This window comes from Acanthopagrus latus, chromosome 21 (genome assembly GCF_904848185.1).
Source record: "Acanthopagrus latus isolate v.2019 chromosome 21, fAcaLat1.1, whole genome shotgun sequence".
Taxonomy (NCBI): Eukaryota; Metazoa; Chordata; class Actinopteri; order Spariformes; family Sparidae; genus Acanthopagrus; species Acanthopagrus latus.
Window position 1 is genome coordinate 19549833 of NC_051059.1, and position 15907 is coordinate 19565739.

Below are 15907 nucleotides of genomic sequence, written 5' to 3' on the forward strand. Positions count from 1 at the left end.
GTCTCAACATTATCCACCACACACTTCCTGTACCAAATGATATACCTCATCATTTAGGTAGTTTTAAAAGCACTGTAGATAATACTCAATTAGTGCACAAGCAATCTAACAAAAATAATAATAATTAATATAAATAATACTGCCCTAATGTCAGAAGTCAACTTAAAGGCCTGATGACCCCCGTAAAATGGATATTTTGGTGCTCAGTTATGTCAAACAGCTTTTCACATTCACTGAATCTACTTTCCTGAAATCATGAAGACAGTGGAGTGTAGGTACTGCTGGATCTTTAAGGTGATCACATACAGGTGATCTTCAGTTCAGGTGTACTCTGCTTACTGCAACTTGCAATGGGCTCATTGCGTGGCTGAGAAAGTGTTGATGCAAAAAATATAAAAATTAAAAAAGTTACCATCAACAACAATCCAAGGCAAATGGTGTGTGATGGAAGGGCCAGTCATTTCTGTACATTCAAAATTGGTTCTAAAGGGGAAATTAATGCGTCAGACTCTTTTTCCAGTACTCCTATCAGGAAGGTACTGTAAACTAGAGTGTCAAAGTGTGTTTTTCTATTTTTGTTCTCCAAACTCATTGATTATTAAGAGCGTGTATGTTTTTCCTTCATCAGACTCTCTCCCTCTTCAAACCGATCACTGGTAGGAAGTGATTTAGTCTCTCCATCTTTCCATTGGCTGAAGCAGAAGATGGTTGACCTTCTATTTGACACCACAAACTGCTCTGGACCATGTGGGTCCATCTACAGATATACCAGTGATTCTTTGTGACTGCCAAAGCAAGTTTGTCTTTAGAAATGCATAGATGAAGGAAAACATTCATTGCGCTATATTATAAATCATGTTTCATGTTCATGCTCATGTTTCTTGCTTGCTTGCGAATCATTATCACCATTATCCACCACACACTTCCTGTACCAAATGATATACCTTGTCATTTAGGTGGTTTATAAAGCATTGTAGCTAATACTTAAAAAATGCACAAGCAATCCAACAAAAATATTAATAATACAACTGTGCTTATGCACACCACAAACTGGCCTGATCCAGAAGTCAACTTAAAGGCTAAATGACCCTCAGAAAATGGATATTTGGGTGCCAAGTTACATCAAACAATTACAAGACCTCAAGATTCTATGGGCAACAAGACAGCAAACAAAGTTTTATCCCTGAAACATGAACATGAAAAGTGGAGTGTGGGCACTACTGGGTCTTTAAGATGATCACATACAGGCAATCTTTAGAAATTTAAATATATAATATAAAAGAAAGTCACCTTCAAAAACAAAACATGAAACATTAAACATGAAACTTACATGGCAGTATAAGTTTTAAAATGAACTAGTGTGTTGAAACTCCCAATACAAAAAAGCTGCAAGTTGCTGCTGACAATGACCCTGTGTTGGTCAATTTAAATACATATTAGCATGTAGAATATCAAGACTACATTGCAGCAATGGAGCACAACTGTCACAGGACGTTATCATTCGGTACCATTTATGACAATCTCACAGGTGAAACAAATACCTCACATCTTTCAACTCAGGTAAACTTCAGCAAAAGCACTACCATTACTGGTCTGTGCCAAGTCCATGATGGGGAGGATGCTACTTTGAGTTTAGAAAATCTGACACATCAGATATCCTGCATGTGCTAACTGTACAGATTCATATGTACTAATTGGCAGGAGCACCATTACTACAGGACACCAACAGCCTAGTAAAACAAGACCTGATCCAGCAACCCTCAGTCACAGCCATGATACTGGGTGTACATCGCCCCCTACAGGAATTCAACAAGCATAACTCAGCTATCTGCTGCTCAAGTTAAAAAGAGAAACAGGAAAGAAATCAGACATTAATTTAGTTTATTTTTATATTAAGCAGGTAAAAAAGTCAAACTTTACAATCTTCAAGAGGTATTCCCATGTGGCAACAGTATCTTAACAAATACATGAAAACATTAAGAGTACAGGCCTGATACACTGATGTCAATAAGGAACTGCTAAAACCTTTTCCCCTTATTTCCACAAAATGTGCAAATTTAACACTTGCATGCCACTATATCCATGGTGATAACTAAACAGCTTAAACACTTATGATTTTTAACATTGAATCAAATCCATTTTCAAAAGTGTGAATCTACATAACTTGCATAATTATCAGGTGAATTCATTTGTTCTGACATGCACAGCCCCATGGATGAATACTAGACTAGAGCAGATGATTAATTAGGAGTTGTTAGTAAAATTTTAGAAGTCAGTTGTGACCACAGGAGTGACCCCATGAATGAGCAATGTTGGGCCCAGGTCTCGACTCAACAGGTCCAGGTGATGCAGGTAGGCATGGTAATAGCTTGTGTCTGCTGGTGGGCGGGGCAAATACAGGAAACGTACAGCAGGCTGAGGGGCACCATGTCTGCGAACTAGACTGTTGACAGCACAGATGTATTCATCAGCCAGCTGAGGAGGAGTATTGGGAAACTCCTGGATACCATCTTCCCTTTCAGCTTCCTCTTCCTCTTGTTGTCTCTGCCAGTGCAGAGCCACCACCTGGTCCCATGGCACCATTTGCACCTGAGCCGAGATCCTGAGCTCCTTCAGCATCACCTGGAGTTTCGTATCCTCCTCCTTCCTCAGACTGCAACCAGCCTCCACACATAGAAAGAGGCGGAGTCTTGCCTGGCTCCAGGCTCGGGTCTCTTGAAGCACACTGGCCAGCTGTAATAGGAACAGTGAGCAGACATCCACACAACCATGAGTGTCTGGTCGAAGAAGATTAAGAGGCCACACATCAATGAATGGCCCCATCTTGCTCCGGTGGCCCCTGATTTTTCTTCCTGACCCCAGGACCTCCTCCCGGTCAAAATGGTTGAAGTAACGAGCCAGTGTCATATTCTTTCCCATCTTTACAGCATCAGCAATTACTGACACATATTCCTCCTCCTCAAGGTCTTTGGGTTCCTCAGTTCCCCGTAAACTGGGGAAGATGAGAGACCGTTGCTCACTGGGTTCCATGGATGGACTCGCTTCATCCATTCCATGACCAGTAGACAGAAGAATTTTACCCTGGAGGTGGTCTTCAGGGGTGTGGTCATCATAGAATCCCAAGACGAGCGTGTTTGGCCTCATTCCCCCTAAATCCAAATATACATATATTAAAAATCACATTTGGATAATGGTAAGGTTTGTTAAGTTATATACAAAAATGCCTTAATGATAGAAGTCACTGAAATCAAACATCATACAGCAGTAATTTAAACTGTACCAAAGCCTGTGATGAAAAGCAGGTTCTGAACTCCTTGTCGTACAGAGTCAGCGATGGTAAGATTGACGAATGACTTGATGTTAAGACGGTCTACTAGAGACAGCCAGGAGACATAACTGCTCTGCAGAGGATCAGAGGGCAACTTATCTGCAAAATCACACAAAGTAAGACAAAATGCCAAATGCATGGGAATGACATGTCTTTTCTTCAAGGGCAGCATGTGTTTGTCACAGTGTGTCTGGGTGTAGTCTGGTGAAAGTATGACTCATTGGCGCATACTAAGCATACGACTGGACTGCAGAGATGTAGCTTATACTGCAAGATGGCTTTCAGGCACTTTTCAGCCAGTCACCTGTCATTAGAGTTCTCAAACCTGACCGAACCCGCAGGTTTGGGCCGGGTTCAGGCCGAAAAAAATATGCAAATGAGCCAGGTCGGGTCGGGCCTCAGGCTTCCTTTTTTATAAAACACAATTCTCGCAAGTTGTAAATTAAATATTGTTTGTTGTGAATCATTGCTGGTCACGTGCGGTGAACAGTAAGTCTGGCTGCCTGCTTCACGGGAAGGGTCAGACGCAGACCTGACACCGCTGCATATGATAACAAGTGTATGAGGAAACAATGCAGGCGCGCGGGAGGGTCGTGTTCGGGCCGGGTCGTAATTTCCAGGCCCGTTGAGAACTCTACCTGTCATGGATAATCATGTTTAAAGCCTGTGGATCCCAGCCCCTGCCCAACGATCAATGCATTCATACAACTGATATCTGCTTAACATTGCAGCTGTAATGTACATTTCCGCCTCCAAAGTCTCACCCAGTGATCCAAGCTTTACATGTCCCAGCACATAGAGGCCACTTTTCTTCAGGTCGTTAATAAAAGTCATGAGACGTGTACAGCTGCGGGGGTTTGCCACCATCAGCAGGACCTGGGGCCTCCAGAACTTCACATGATCCTTACGCACATCCAACATCAACAGGTATTTGCGCACCTAAATTAATAAAAATTAGGTTAAAAAGAGATCTGATGATGTACTTTGTAATGTAAACTGGCATCATATTGTTGCTTAATGTGAGAACGTTGGCCTCTTTTTCATTGTGCACCTGGTGGAAGATGAGAGCCTGGCTGATGAAGCCCCAGTTGCTGATGGGGCCAAGGTAGTGGATAAGCATCACAAGCAGCAGCATAAAGGCTATGCTGGCAAATGCGTAAATGGCATTTATCAGGAACATCATGAGCAGGCAGCCAATAATGCCTAGAGTGCAGGTATGCCACGTAAAACAACGAAATGATGGTCTAAATTGAAAAACAAGACACGACAGAATATGGAATGAACATTTCCAATCATGACTGAATGAAATCCAAAACAGAGAGCCCAGCTCACTTAAACACACTGCACTGTACCTGAAGTTGGGTGCAGAAGCCCATTCCAGAGCCAAACAGGCCAAGTTCACAGCAGCATAGACCAACAAGAAGAAGATGGTCACAACGCCAGCAATGGTGTTCAATTTACCAGTAAACAGCACCACCTAGTGGAAAGAGTAAGGCACATTTATTTGGCTGACAGATTACATTCAAAACATGCCTTGAAGAATTGCTGTGTAATAAGACAGAAGTCTTAAAATAGACACTTTCCAAAAAGTACCACTGAGTAAAAGTTCCATCATAAATTTAGTTTTAGTGCTGGCTTAACTGGTGTAAATTTCAGCTATCTTAAAAATGTCTGACTGCAAAAAAAAAAAAATACAAGAAAATACCCTTGCTATAGTATCTAGCTAATATGCTGAGTCCAAGTAACATGGTAGTGAAATGAAGAGTTCACTTACTGTACTAGCGTAAAAGGACAGTACCCTGCTCTGTCTTCCTGGCAAAACTTCTCAGTGCTTTTTATTTCACAGATGTTTAGGCAATCTGAAGTGGAGTAAGATGTTGCGCAAATGCTTTTGCTCTGCGAGTGGTAGGTAAAGGACCATTAGATCCAAATGTGACAAGTTTAGATGGTCAGCTGCAAATGTATCTGCCTCTATTCAGCCTCCTCCATCAGCAAAGTATTGCTGTATACATTTCCCCACCACAAACACATTCACAAAAAACAAATAAGTGGTTGCAATATAAAGGATAATGATTATTAAATTCAAACAAATTTGGATTATTCCATCTGGGCATCAAGTTTTGAACTGTGACCACTTTATCTTTTAATTACTAAAAATGATGCCACCTGTTAATTTTTCCACATTGATTGCAGAAAGCAAAATGGAAAACAAGTGAAGTCAAACAATTGGTATGTAAATGGCTATCAATTTTCATTTTCTTTTGTTGTTCAATATCAATGAAATGTTGTATTACTGCCCTTTACTGCTAATCTTTCTTTCTACTTTCGATCAATAAGGGGTTACGGGTAGCCGTTAGTAAACTATGGTATAAAATATCCAATTGGGAGGATAGCGAAATAGTAATTTCACTGGGCAAAATATTGAACTAGGTCACAAACGTGTAAGCGCTCAATGAAATGAATAAGCTAATGAGGAGACCAAAATCAATGCATGCAGTAAAACTGTTACCACTTCTTAAGCAGTATCCATCCTACCTGTATAAGCAACCAGGAGACGAGCACTGAGGCCCAGGGGTTCCCACTTCGAGACGTTTTCTTCGCCAGAGCCAGGACACCACCTACAGAGTTTTATAACATTAACAAACGCAAAGTCGCTCTGTCTGTCATTTCACATTGTCCTAAATCAGATAAACAACTGAGTCATCCTGCAATCATCCTCCAGCCAAACACACAATGAGCGGATTTTATTTCTTCTAAGAAATTCAACAGAGCAAGCCATCTGTTGTCAAATGATGCTTTCCAAATTAACATGCCTCCACTCAGAAAATGAGACATGATGAAATTAATAACAAGTGTTAACTTCTCACATTTGAGATGAAGGCCCTTCAACAGATGGCTGATTATTAAAATGTTGACTCAGCTTTATAGAAGACCAGCTGGAGCTGGATATGCTTTCTTATACTCTGGACCATTTATTTAGCCCTGATTATAACCTTAACAAGGAAGATTAGTAATTAAATCCTTCTCACAACACAAATGGTCAGAGGCCAGATTAGATAAAAGCCTACTGCCAATGAATAAACAATTTGCTGCTCTTTTGTATACAATTCATAGTGCTAGCGACAATAAGGGAAACAAATTGCAAACACTGGGCAGCAGAACATATGTTGTTCACAGATCTCACCGAACAGGTTGTCTTTGGACAGGGCATACAGGATCCTAGAGGCTCCTATGAGGTTACTCATGGCAGCAGACATAGTGGAGGAGTAAACCCCAACTGTCACCATTGGTGGCCATATATTGATGTCCCCCAGGAAACTGTAGTCTCTTTGCAGAAGGTGACTAAGAATAATGGATTAAAAAAAAAAAAAAACACAATTAATGAAAATAATTACTTTGTCAGCTTAACTGTGTTCATACAGCTTAATTTGTTTGAATTACTTTGTATGTGAACAAAGACAACAATTCAGAATTAAACTCTCAAAGCACAACTACAGATATTTCATCCCTATAAAAAGACAGCAAAAATATACAAAAACAAGTGTTTAAATAGAAAAGAACAACCTTTACAAAGTCACAGATTAGAAATTCAAGTGACCACAGTAGTGTGTACTTGCACTAGCTCAGCGTGTTCAGCTGTGTCAGTGTTGATGCGTCTCACCGTTCACAGGAACACGCAATCAGCAAACTAAGCAGATTGTATGTGATGAAAGTTGTAAGAACAGCTGAAAGGGTTCCTCTTGGGATGGAATAGCTGGGGTTTTTCAGGTCACCTGGGAAACATGACAAAAGTTCCCTCTTTTGAAAATCTGATCTATTTATACCTTATTGAAGGTGTGAATCAGGTTTAATCATACCTGAATTTTACACAAGAAAAAATACAATTGACACATTTAACATTTACCTGTCAAGTGTTGGAATTAAACATCACAACTTGTGCTGTAATCTTGAGTTATTGTGAAATATATCCCAGTTTTATTTCTACTGCATATTTCATCAAACTGAGGGGACCTTTTTGGTGATAAACTTTGTACTTTATATGCTGATCAGCACCCAATGAATGCACCCTTACTCTCTGATAATGAGGCCAGATGATTTGACCTTATCTCACTACATTCAGCTAAACCTCTATAGGCTTTGGAATCCCTCCTGCTTGAAGTACCAACTAGCTACAGAAAAGGACCTTGACCTTTTGCAAAACCATCTATTTAAGCCATTTTAACACAGTCTTACCTGACATGTTTGAACCTGCCATGATTCCAGTGCAGCCGTTGAACATGACAGCAAACACAGTGACAAAACTCATCATGGCACCAGTGGTGTAGTCTACTGTGTATTTGGCTAGAAGAGGGGAAATAGAAAATAATTTTTTTTAAAAATGGGAATCTCAAAAATGCTGGAATTTGATTATTTACATTTTATAAGAATTATTATATATTATATAAGAGTTAATAAGACAAAGAGTGGGTCATTATACAGGTCCAACATTTTTTAAGATAGTTATTCAAACCCTATAAAACGTCCTAATGCAATCCAAATCTCTTACGCAATAGGTTGCCCTCCAAGGTGTGAAGCTGGAAGCCAGAGTAATTTGCCGTGCTCAGGCTGGTAATGTTTAAACTAGTTGTGTCTGGTAAAATCACCACAATAGGCCTCACAATAAAGAAGCTCATAAAGACAGAAACCAGGACTGTCGTGACTATGAGGAAGACAATAAAGGCTGCTTTGGCATAGATGTGGGCTCCGACCTGTAATGACAAGCAAGTTCATGTAAGGAATTAGTCAAGGGCCTCCATCATATACATACACATTAGAAATAACGATGCAAGCACCTGTGAAATGTAAGCTCTTTTTGTATGCTTTGCTAGTATCTTGGAATGATGTCAGTGATATAGAGAACACTCATTAAAGAATGTACAGTGACTCATAGACAAAAGGCTTTCAATACATTTGGGTAATACCAAGGGGAAACTGTTGAGAACAAATGTGTTTTAAGTCTATTGAGTCTATTGTAATGGAAATGAAACAGAATATCAGACAAGTGTCTCATATTTAGGGAAATTATAGGAACAGTCACTCTTCTGTGAATCCACTCCTGCTAAAAAAAAGTGCCAACAACCTCAAACTATTGTAGAATGACTGTCAATATGGCCCAAGATAAGATAACTACCAGTCAAGCTACTTTTTACACCCATGCCATCAGTGGATACTTGAATCAACAAATCATGATGACCTCTTGACCTTTCCTTTAGCAGCACCATTAAACTTTTGGGGCTCTAGATATTTGGATTATTTTCCTTTAGGGATGCAGTACTGACAAACTCTGCAGTTATTCACATTCATGATGAAATTCAGTTTCTATCAACAGAGCAACAAACTATTTTATTATCCCTTTCTTTATTGTGCGGTGTAGTAAGCAATACAGCCTCAACAGCCTGCCAGAGGGGATTTATACTTAAGAGTCCTTAAATGGTTGCATATGGTTGCCTATTTTGCAAAAATGCTCATCAGAAAGAAAGTACTGACTCCCTCCACTTGTATAAGACAAAGATGAGCTGACAGGATGCATCTTAATTTGTAAAATGACGTAGAATGACAATGAAGTCTCACCAAGCAGACAATGAAACACAAGAAGAGCAGGACGGTGCCGTAAAGCAGTGACCACCAGTATCCTGAAGGCAACACCTGATGGGGACCTGCAACAGTGGCAACACCCTCTGTGGGACAGTCAAAAAGGGTTCATCATCAAAAAATATATAAAACTTAAAAAAAAAAAAAATTCTTATTCAGATTTAAAACAGATAGTACTATTCAGAACAAGATAGTCTAATAAAATCACTAGTATAGATGACTAAACTGTGATCCAAGGACCTTACCTTCTGGAATGCCAAAGTTAGACATGACAGCCTCGACCAGACCCAAAACATAGAGGGCACTGCTGCACACATTGGCAAAGAAAAACATGATCCCAATGCTGCCACCAAACTCTGGACCCAGGGCACGACTGATCATGTCTGAGGATCCAAGTTGAGGTTTTCATATATGTAAACCAACTAGAATTGAGCACATTATGTCACCGTAAACATGGATAAAGATCAACCAGAGGTCAGATTTAAACCATGTGCCACTGGTGGATAAGGTAAATCATGTGAGGGAGAAGCATTAAGCAGGAAGATTTTTTTCTCAATCCATTAGTCAGGCTTAATCACAGACACCCAAGAGACGCTTTTTAAGCAAAGCATAATTCTCTCAGCATTAAAAAGGATACAATAGGCACCTCCAGCATCTAAAGCCCCATTGGTGGAGATGGCACAGACTGAAAGCACGGTCATTGTGATGATAAAGTAGGCCACAAGGAACATGGCTATGGATTGATAGAGCCCTGCTTGACCCACAACAAATCCTGCAAGAGATAGGAACACTTGATGTAATGCAATATCTTCACAGTACTGGACTTTCTAATTTTCAACACAGTACCTTTTAAAAATATTGATATTTGAAATTGACACATCACTGAGGACACACATTTTTTATTTTTACAAAAAAAGATGAATATAACAAGGTTTGTGTAGTGTGTGGTAAGCACAACAGCAATTAAGGTAATTTTATTTTATTTTAAAAAATGTATAATGTTAATAAATGTTAATGTAGGTGGTGGTAATTGTTCTGTCAAATGTGCCACCAAATGAGATTTTAAACTTTAATCTCAATAGGCAGGTTAGAAGTGGGGGGGGGTAGCAAGTGCTATAATTTAGCATTAAGTTAGCTATCATTTTTGACAAGTCAGTATTGGCTGCAATGCTTGGATTTTTTTTTTTTTTTAAATCATGCAAGCAGATGAAATAATAATACTACAATGTTGAAGTGACGGGAATTGACATGACTAATGGACTCACCTGAATGATTCATAGGCTAGCCGCCATCAACCTAGCACCAACCCAACTGCTAAACTAAAAATCTGATATAAATTAAACAGAGTGACTTTGTTCACAGAATTTATCCATTTGTACGTTAGTTTGGGTCTAAGGTGTTTCTTTCTAGCAGACTTTCTCCGGCCCAACTCACCAATTCGCAGAAACACAACGACGCTAAACATGGAGAGCAAAGTTGGTATGACCACGCCAAACACCACTCCAAGCTTCCGAGCCGGTTTACCCTTGGACCGTCGGCCACCTCGGCCCGCCTTGGTCCCGCTGTGTTTGCATACATCTCTGGGCTCCGAGCAGGTGCTGTTGGTGAGTCGGTAATGTAGAAGAGGAGTCTTTTCCGACATGTTGGTTATGTTGACGTCAACCGCTTCAGTAGTAAAAAGGACGGTTGTGAGTGCACGTGTGCAATCTGCGTCTGACGTCTTTTGTTGCTATAGTGACATGTGCTAACATTCGAATCGGCGGTTAGCTAATTAAATGGCCGCCATTCACTTCCACCTCCACCTCCACTTCCCCTACTACCGGGCTTCTTCACCTTCTGCAGGTAATGAGATTTGTTAGTGGATAATATGACGTTACTTCCTGCAACTGACCAATCAATTACAGTTTCTTGTTGACTGTGTCCTTGATTTGTTCGCCACATACCACAGTGTTTATATTCATTGAAAATCTTAGCAGATAACATAGTTAGCTTAACAAAAATAGAGTTAGCTAATTTTCTCCATCACCAACTAGCTAAGTATTTAAACAAATAAGTAACTAAATTAAATGCACGTGTTTGAAATCAGTTTACGGCATATAATATGACAAAGGTTCTATATCATAAACTGCAGTGTTAAAGTCTTAAAGTAAAGATACTGTGTTTACATATTACTTTGTCATCCATAAGTATCACACTTGAGTAAAAGTCTTGAAGGTGCCTTTCCTTTGGGAAAGGAATTTTTAATCAGAAGAGAAGGATCTTTATTGACACATTTTGTTATGCTTAATCAATCTAAATGAACAAACTTTCTTCACTTTCATAATTAAATACACAAACTGATATTAAAGGATAACACAATTTCATGTCGTTTTACTTTTTTATCATTCTTGTTATTATTTATATTTGGCGGACGCTGCCACCTTTCTAGTTTTATACAGTGTTCTGGGGACCTTGTTTTACTTTGATAAGATTGTTTATTCAGTTCTGGAAAAGATAAATATTTCTGAGTTTGAACTATTACCTAAGTAAAGTTGCACATATAAAAATTCTTAGTTTATATGTCTCTTCTCCAAGTCCAGGCGTACAAGTACATGTAAAAGTAAATAATACATAGACTGACGCATGTATATACTGTATATTATGGGCGGACTGATTATTGAACTGGACGATTGACAGATTCCACATTCATCTTTTTTCTGATCATTAGAATCAGTGTTTTTTAAATTGGATGTCAATCAAAAAAAAAAAGAAAGATGTGCCTCTTTGGCTTGCATGATGCAGCATACAATCTTTAAGGCTAGTAGTAAGAAAGTAAAAAGTACAATATTTGCCTCCAAAATGTAATGGAGTGGAAGTATAAAGTTGCAGAAGATTTTCTCAAATTTGTACTTAAGCATAGTACTTCAGTCATTTTTCTTAGTTACATTCCATCACTGATAAACAATATTCTTTAACATAGACTGTCACAAAAATGTCTTCTTAAATGCAAAATAGGATTATTTACACAAATAAATTCACAAAAACACTAAAGATTTCCTGAATTGGAAAAAAAAAAAAAAAACGAAACACAGAAACACATTTTATCTGTATATAAAATAAAAATGTAAACAGAGATAAGATCTGAAAGTGCAATGAGAAAAAAAAGTTAAATAAATGTACAAATTCATACCAGAAACATATAACAACACTTTCCAATCTCCTATTCCACTTAAGTGAGTGTCTTTGATAAATATGTATGATTTTGTAATCAAGCTAATGTGTACAGGCTGTCTAAATGTGTCTGCATAATAAGCAGAATTAAATTAAAAACAAAACAATGTTGGAGCTGAATACGAACTGTGAGCAAAAACAAATCTGGCATTAAAACACGAAATGTGAAAGAAATTTATTATAATTTTGGTATCATTTTGCATACAGTTGAGACTAAGAGAAGCTGCCTGTAGGCTATGTAAAATAAAACACATATTATAGACTTGTATTGATTTTTATAATCCCGCAACCATTAGGCAGTTTGAGGGTGGATCCCATATCCCTACTTTGCGAAATGACCCACTTGTTAACATGTGATTGCCCACTTTCCATCCCCTAGTAGCAGAGAGAGTTTGGGGGCTTGTTTAGTTGAACATGTTGCTGTAGTATGCCTGAATCATTAATCCTTTCTCTGACTGAGTTTTGTGCAGAATCTATAGAATCTATGGCCCCAGTCATGACTCTTAAATATCAATGGCCCAGCTTTACTGTGTCTGTGGAACTGTCTTTGGTACTGGAGCAGCGGAAGAATTTGTCATTGCGCCTTTTTATTCCTCATTCAGTCAGTTTTGTCTTGAATCGATAATATTTTCTATACTATGTCTTCTATATAATGAATTCTATTATATGTCGCAGCATATATGCCCTATGGATTATTGTCATGCTCATGATTGAGAGCAAGAGGATAATAAAGGCACACAGCTGCCTATAGTAACAAAATATTTGGGGGAAACATGACTTAGATAATGAAGATGTAGTTTTTAGTTAGTGTGACTGTTTGGGCCATCCTCATTGTAAAAAATTAACAAATCACCTGCTGCTCAAAATCATCTTTAAAGTATCCTTAGTTTTATGTAGAATTGTATTAAACATGCCTTCCTATCATGCTTTCAGTCACCCATGATGCTCATCATTGCAGTCAAATTGCTCTTTTCCCTCCCCAGCTGTAGTTCCTCTTAACGACCAGCAGAGAAGGGTGCTTTTCTACTTTTTACTCCTGAACATTGTGAGTCTACACATCATATCATGCAAAATAAGACTTTCCGCAAATAAGAAAGGCAGCACGGTGAGAAGAGAATCCAGATCCGCTCAGCTGCTCTGCTGTGGTGGATTTTCATTGTTTTTTGTTGACCAGGGCCTTTAGTTGAACTCATCCTTCTGTTGATAAGGAATATTGGGTCCACTGAAGCTGTTCTTGTCACTGGGAAGTGCATCTGTCTTCCAGGTCAACCATGAACCATTCAAGTTTGCCTGAGATCAGTTGGTTGTACTTCAGCAGGACTGTGTTCAGGCTCAAGGTGCTTTGGGGAACACAAGACAGTGCTGGACTCACTGCTGGCCCCTGCTGGTCCAAACCGAAAACACAACAATGAAGACAGTATTAGAAATGAAAAAGAACATGAATAAATGCGAGAAAAGGAGTCTGGAAACTAAACCAAAAAAAAGATTGTGACACAACAGCAAACACGGGTGTCAAAAATGGCACTATCTACTAACAGAAACATTGATATAAATGGTGTTTTTTTTGCTAACAGAAATTCACATATTAACTTCCCAAATTTTAGGATATTATGTAAAACACAAATCACAGGACACCCATCTTGCAGTCTGTCTCACTGGGAAAGTATGCAGTGCTATCTTCCTTCTCGTCCTGAGGAAGGAAGGCTCGGGGTGACACAACATAACATCATCACTCCCGGGACACAGATATTCCAGCAGGCGACAAATTTATGAGAAACCAGGATATTTCCACACCAGAGGAAACTGATAATGCCTCTCATTCAGATGCAAAACCAGCGCGAGAGAAGCCCATCAACACGTCTTCACTCGCTTCGTGTGAATATTCATTGTCACACTGATGAATTTTACTTGGCTCTGTTTGTTGTGATGTGTTTGTGTGTGAGTGTAAGGAGGCTGACTGCATCCAGTTAGCTTTGATTTGGTTATTTGCAGGTCAGAAAGCAGCCACGTGAAGGCTCCTTACAAGCCAGGGATGTTTAAAAATGATTTCATAGCATAGTTTCATCATGCAGAATCCAAGATGTCCAGACATTTTGGCATCCCAATTTGGAGTGATTATGTCCTTGACGTGTACTCCTTCCTCTTTGACCATAATCCGTGCTTACTGAGAGTTCTCGAATGTTTGTTTGCATGCGGTTTGTTACTGTGAGCACTTCTTACACTCAGCTGAAGGTGTGTGAGAATGAGCAGGTAGTTGTTGATGTTGTGCTCCAGTCTCTGCAGTGGCAAAAAGGCACATCCTGGCTGGATCTGGGCCCTTACTACCTTCACACCTTCAATAAGAAGCCTCAAGGATGCAACTATGTCCCCTCTTATCCCTTGGTGCTGAGGTAACGCACACACACACACACACAAACAAGTAAAGAAAAAGAAAAGCATTGTGTTCAGTAGTAAGCAGGTTAAAGTGTTTACATTTTGGAATAAAATTGCCGACATACTGATTTGTTCTTCCAGGATTCTATGTGGAGCTCGGTGCAGGGTAGCTGAACCAATGTGGAGAAGGTTTTGGCGTCATTACACTCACTCTAAAAGGGAGGAAACGGGTGACAGAAGACAGACAGAATAGGTGGACTACAGAGAGACCGACTGATGATGGACAACAGGTAACAGCAGACAGACAGAAAGAGAGACGGTCAGATCCTCACCAGTGCACTCTCCGTCTCTGCCACAATATTCAAAGCCCTCCTGGCGACTTTATTACACACAAAATCTACGGGTTTGGTCTCAGCATCCCACACCTCAGAGGCTACCATACAGAGCAGCAGGAGTCCTGGACAAACACACCACAAGCCATCCTGTTCAGCTCATAACAAGCACACTACAGTCCTCGCAAGTCAAAGGTCTTAGGTTCACTACTCACTGCTTAACGCCATGCCCTTTTAGGCCGCTCCCGAAGAATCCACATTTGTTCCATTAAGAAATGCGCCAGGTGGAAAATGCCCCTGTGTCCACTGTAGAGGAGCTGTGTGTCCTTTTTGTCTTCTCACCACTTGATTTCCCACCTTCTCATAAAGGAGTGGGAAGTGCGAGTGTTATCTAGCCCGAGTGCAGGACGCGCTCCAACTTCCCTGCGGCTCAGCATAACAAAATGTTATAGACTGAAAATGGCATTTCATTGATATGAGCGGGGCTGTTTTTGCTTCTCATTTTGGCCCGAGCTGGATTTTTTCAGGGGGGGTTCAGGGAACGGCGTGCTTGCTGACTAAAAGGTTAATGATTTATTATTGTGAAAGACTCCATTTACACAGCTGACATCAAATCCAGTCATCCCTGCTGGAGGCTATTTACTTTTTTGTCAAGGTTTTGCTCTGGCCAATATAGGTAGCAAGCTTGGGTTTATGATACTCACAAAATTGGTGTCTGAGGGATACACAGCCCACACACAGCATGTAGGTGTGTCTAAGTCAGTGTGTAGCCTGTTTGTGGTGACTGACATAGTACTCCTACAGGACTTAGAAATAGTGTTTTTGTAGGATTTCAGACACCCAGAATCCCATGTGGAAGGTTGTTAAAGTATCACCAAGCCAGATGTTCACATGTGTTCACCAAATCTTTAAAACAAATGTCCAAATTGTGCAAAGATCTTTATTTTAGAAGTGTATTTTTGACTACAGCTGCTCCATTGACTCTTACATGTAGTCTTGCGCAGGTAGAACAAGGTGACAAGGTGATTACCCA

At 39.7% G+C, this 15907-nt stretch overlaps 2 protein-coding genes across 6 annotated transcripts; both read right to left on the minus strand.

Moving 5' to 3' along the window:
• Window positions 1–1864: 1864 nt before the first annotated feature.
• Window positions 1865–10775, minus strand: LOC119010519 (solute carrier family 12 member 9-like). Of its 2 annotated transcripts, none has more exons than XM_037082695.1 (14): window positions 10394–10774; window positions 9597–9731; window positions 9205–9342; window positions 8939–9045; window positions 7875–8076; window positions 7562–7669; window positions 6990–7101; window positions 6513–6670; window positions 5864–5946; window positions 4681–4805; window positions 4380–4572; window positions 4093–4267; window positions 3281–3427; window positions 1865–3149 (listed from the first exon to the last, which is right to left on the minus strand). In XM_037082695.1, the coding sequence occupies exons 1-14, from the start codon at window positions 10599–10601 to the stop codon at window positions 2266–2268; spliced, it is 2775 nt and encodes a 924-aa protein (XP_036938590.1). In that variant the 5' UTR covers window positions 10602–10774; the 3' UTR covers window positions 1865–2265. The 2 variants fall into 2 exon arrangements, 1 of the variants encoding a protein (XP_036938590.1); XR_005071986.1 differs by having other exon boundaries at window positions 3009–3149; window positions 3281–3401; window positions 10394–10775.
• Window positions 10776–11167: 392 nt separating this feature from the next.
• thpo (thrombopoietin) lies at window positions 11168–15907 on the minus strand. Of its 4 annotated transcripts, none has more exons than XM_037082704.1 (5): window positions 15090–15907; window positions 14875–14999; window positions 14668–14754; window positions 14390–14554; window positions 11168–13553 (listed from the first exon to the last, which is right to left on the minus strand). In XM_037082704.1, exons 1-5 carry the CDS (start codon window positions 15100–15102, stop codon window positions 13407–13409), a joined length of 537 nt encoding a protein of 178 aa, XP_036938599.1. In that variant the 5' UTR covers window positions 15103–15907; the 3' UTR covers window positions 11168–13406. The 4 variants fall into 4 exon arrangements, with proteins under 4 accessions (XP_036938599.1, XP_036938600.1, XP_036938602.1 ...); XM_037082705.1 differs by having other exon boundaries at window positions 11168–13550; window positions 15090–15901; XM_037082707.1 differs by lacking the exon at window positions 14390–14554 and having other exon boundaries at window positions 11168–13550; window positions 15090–15901.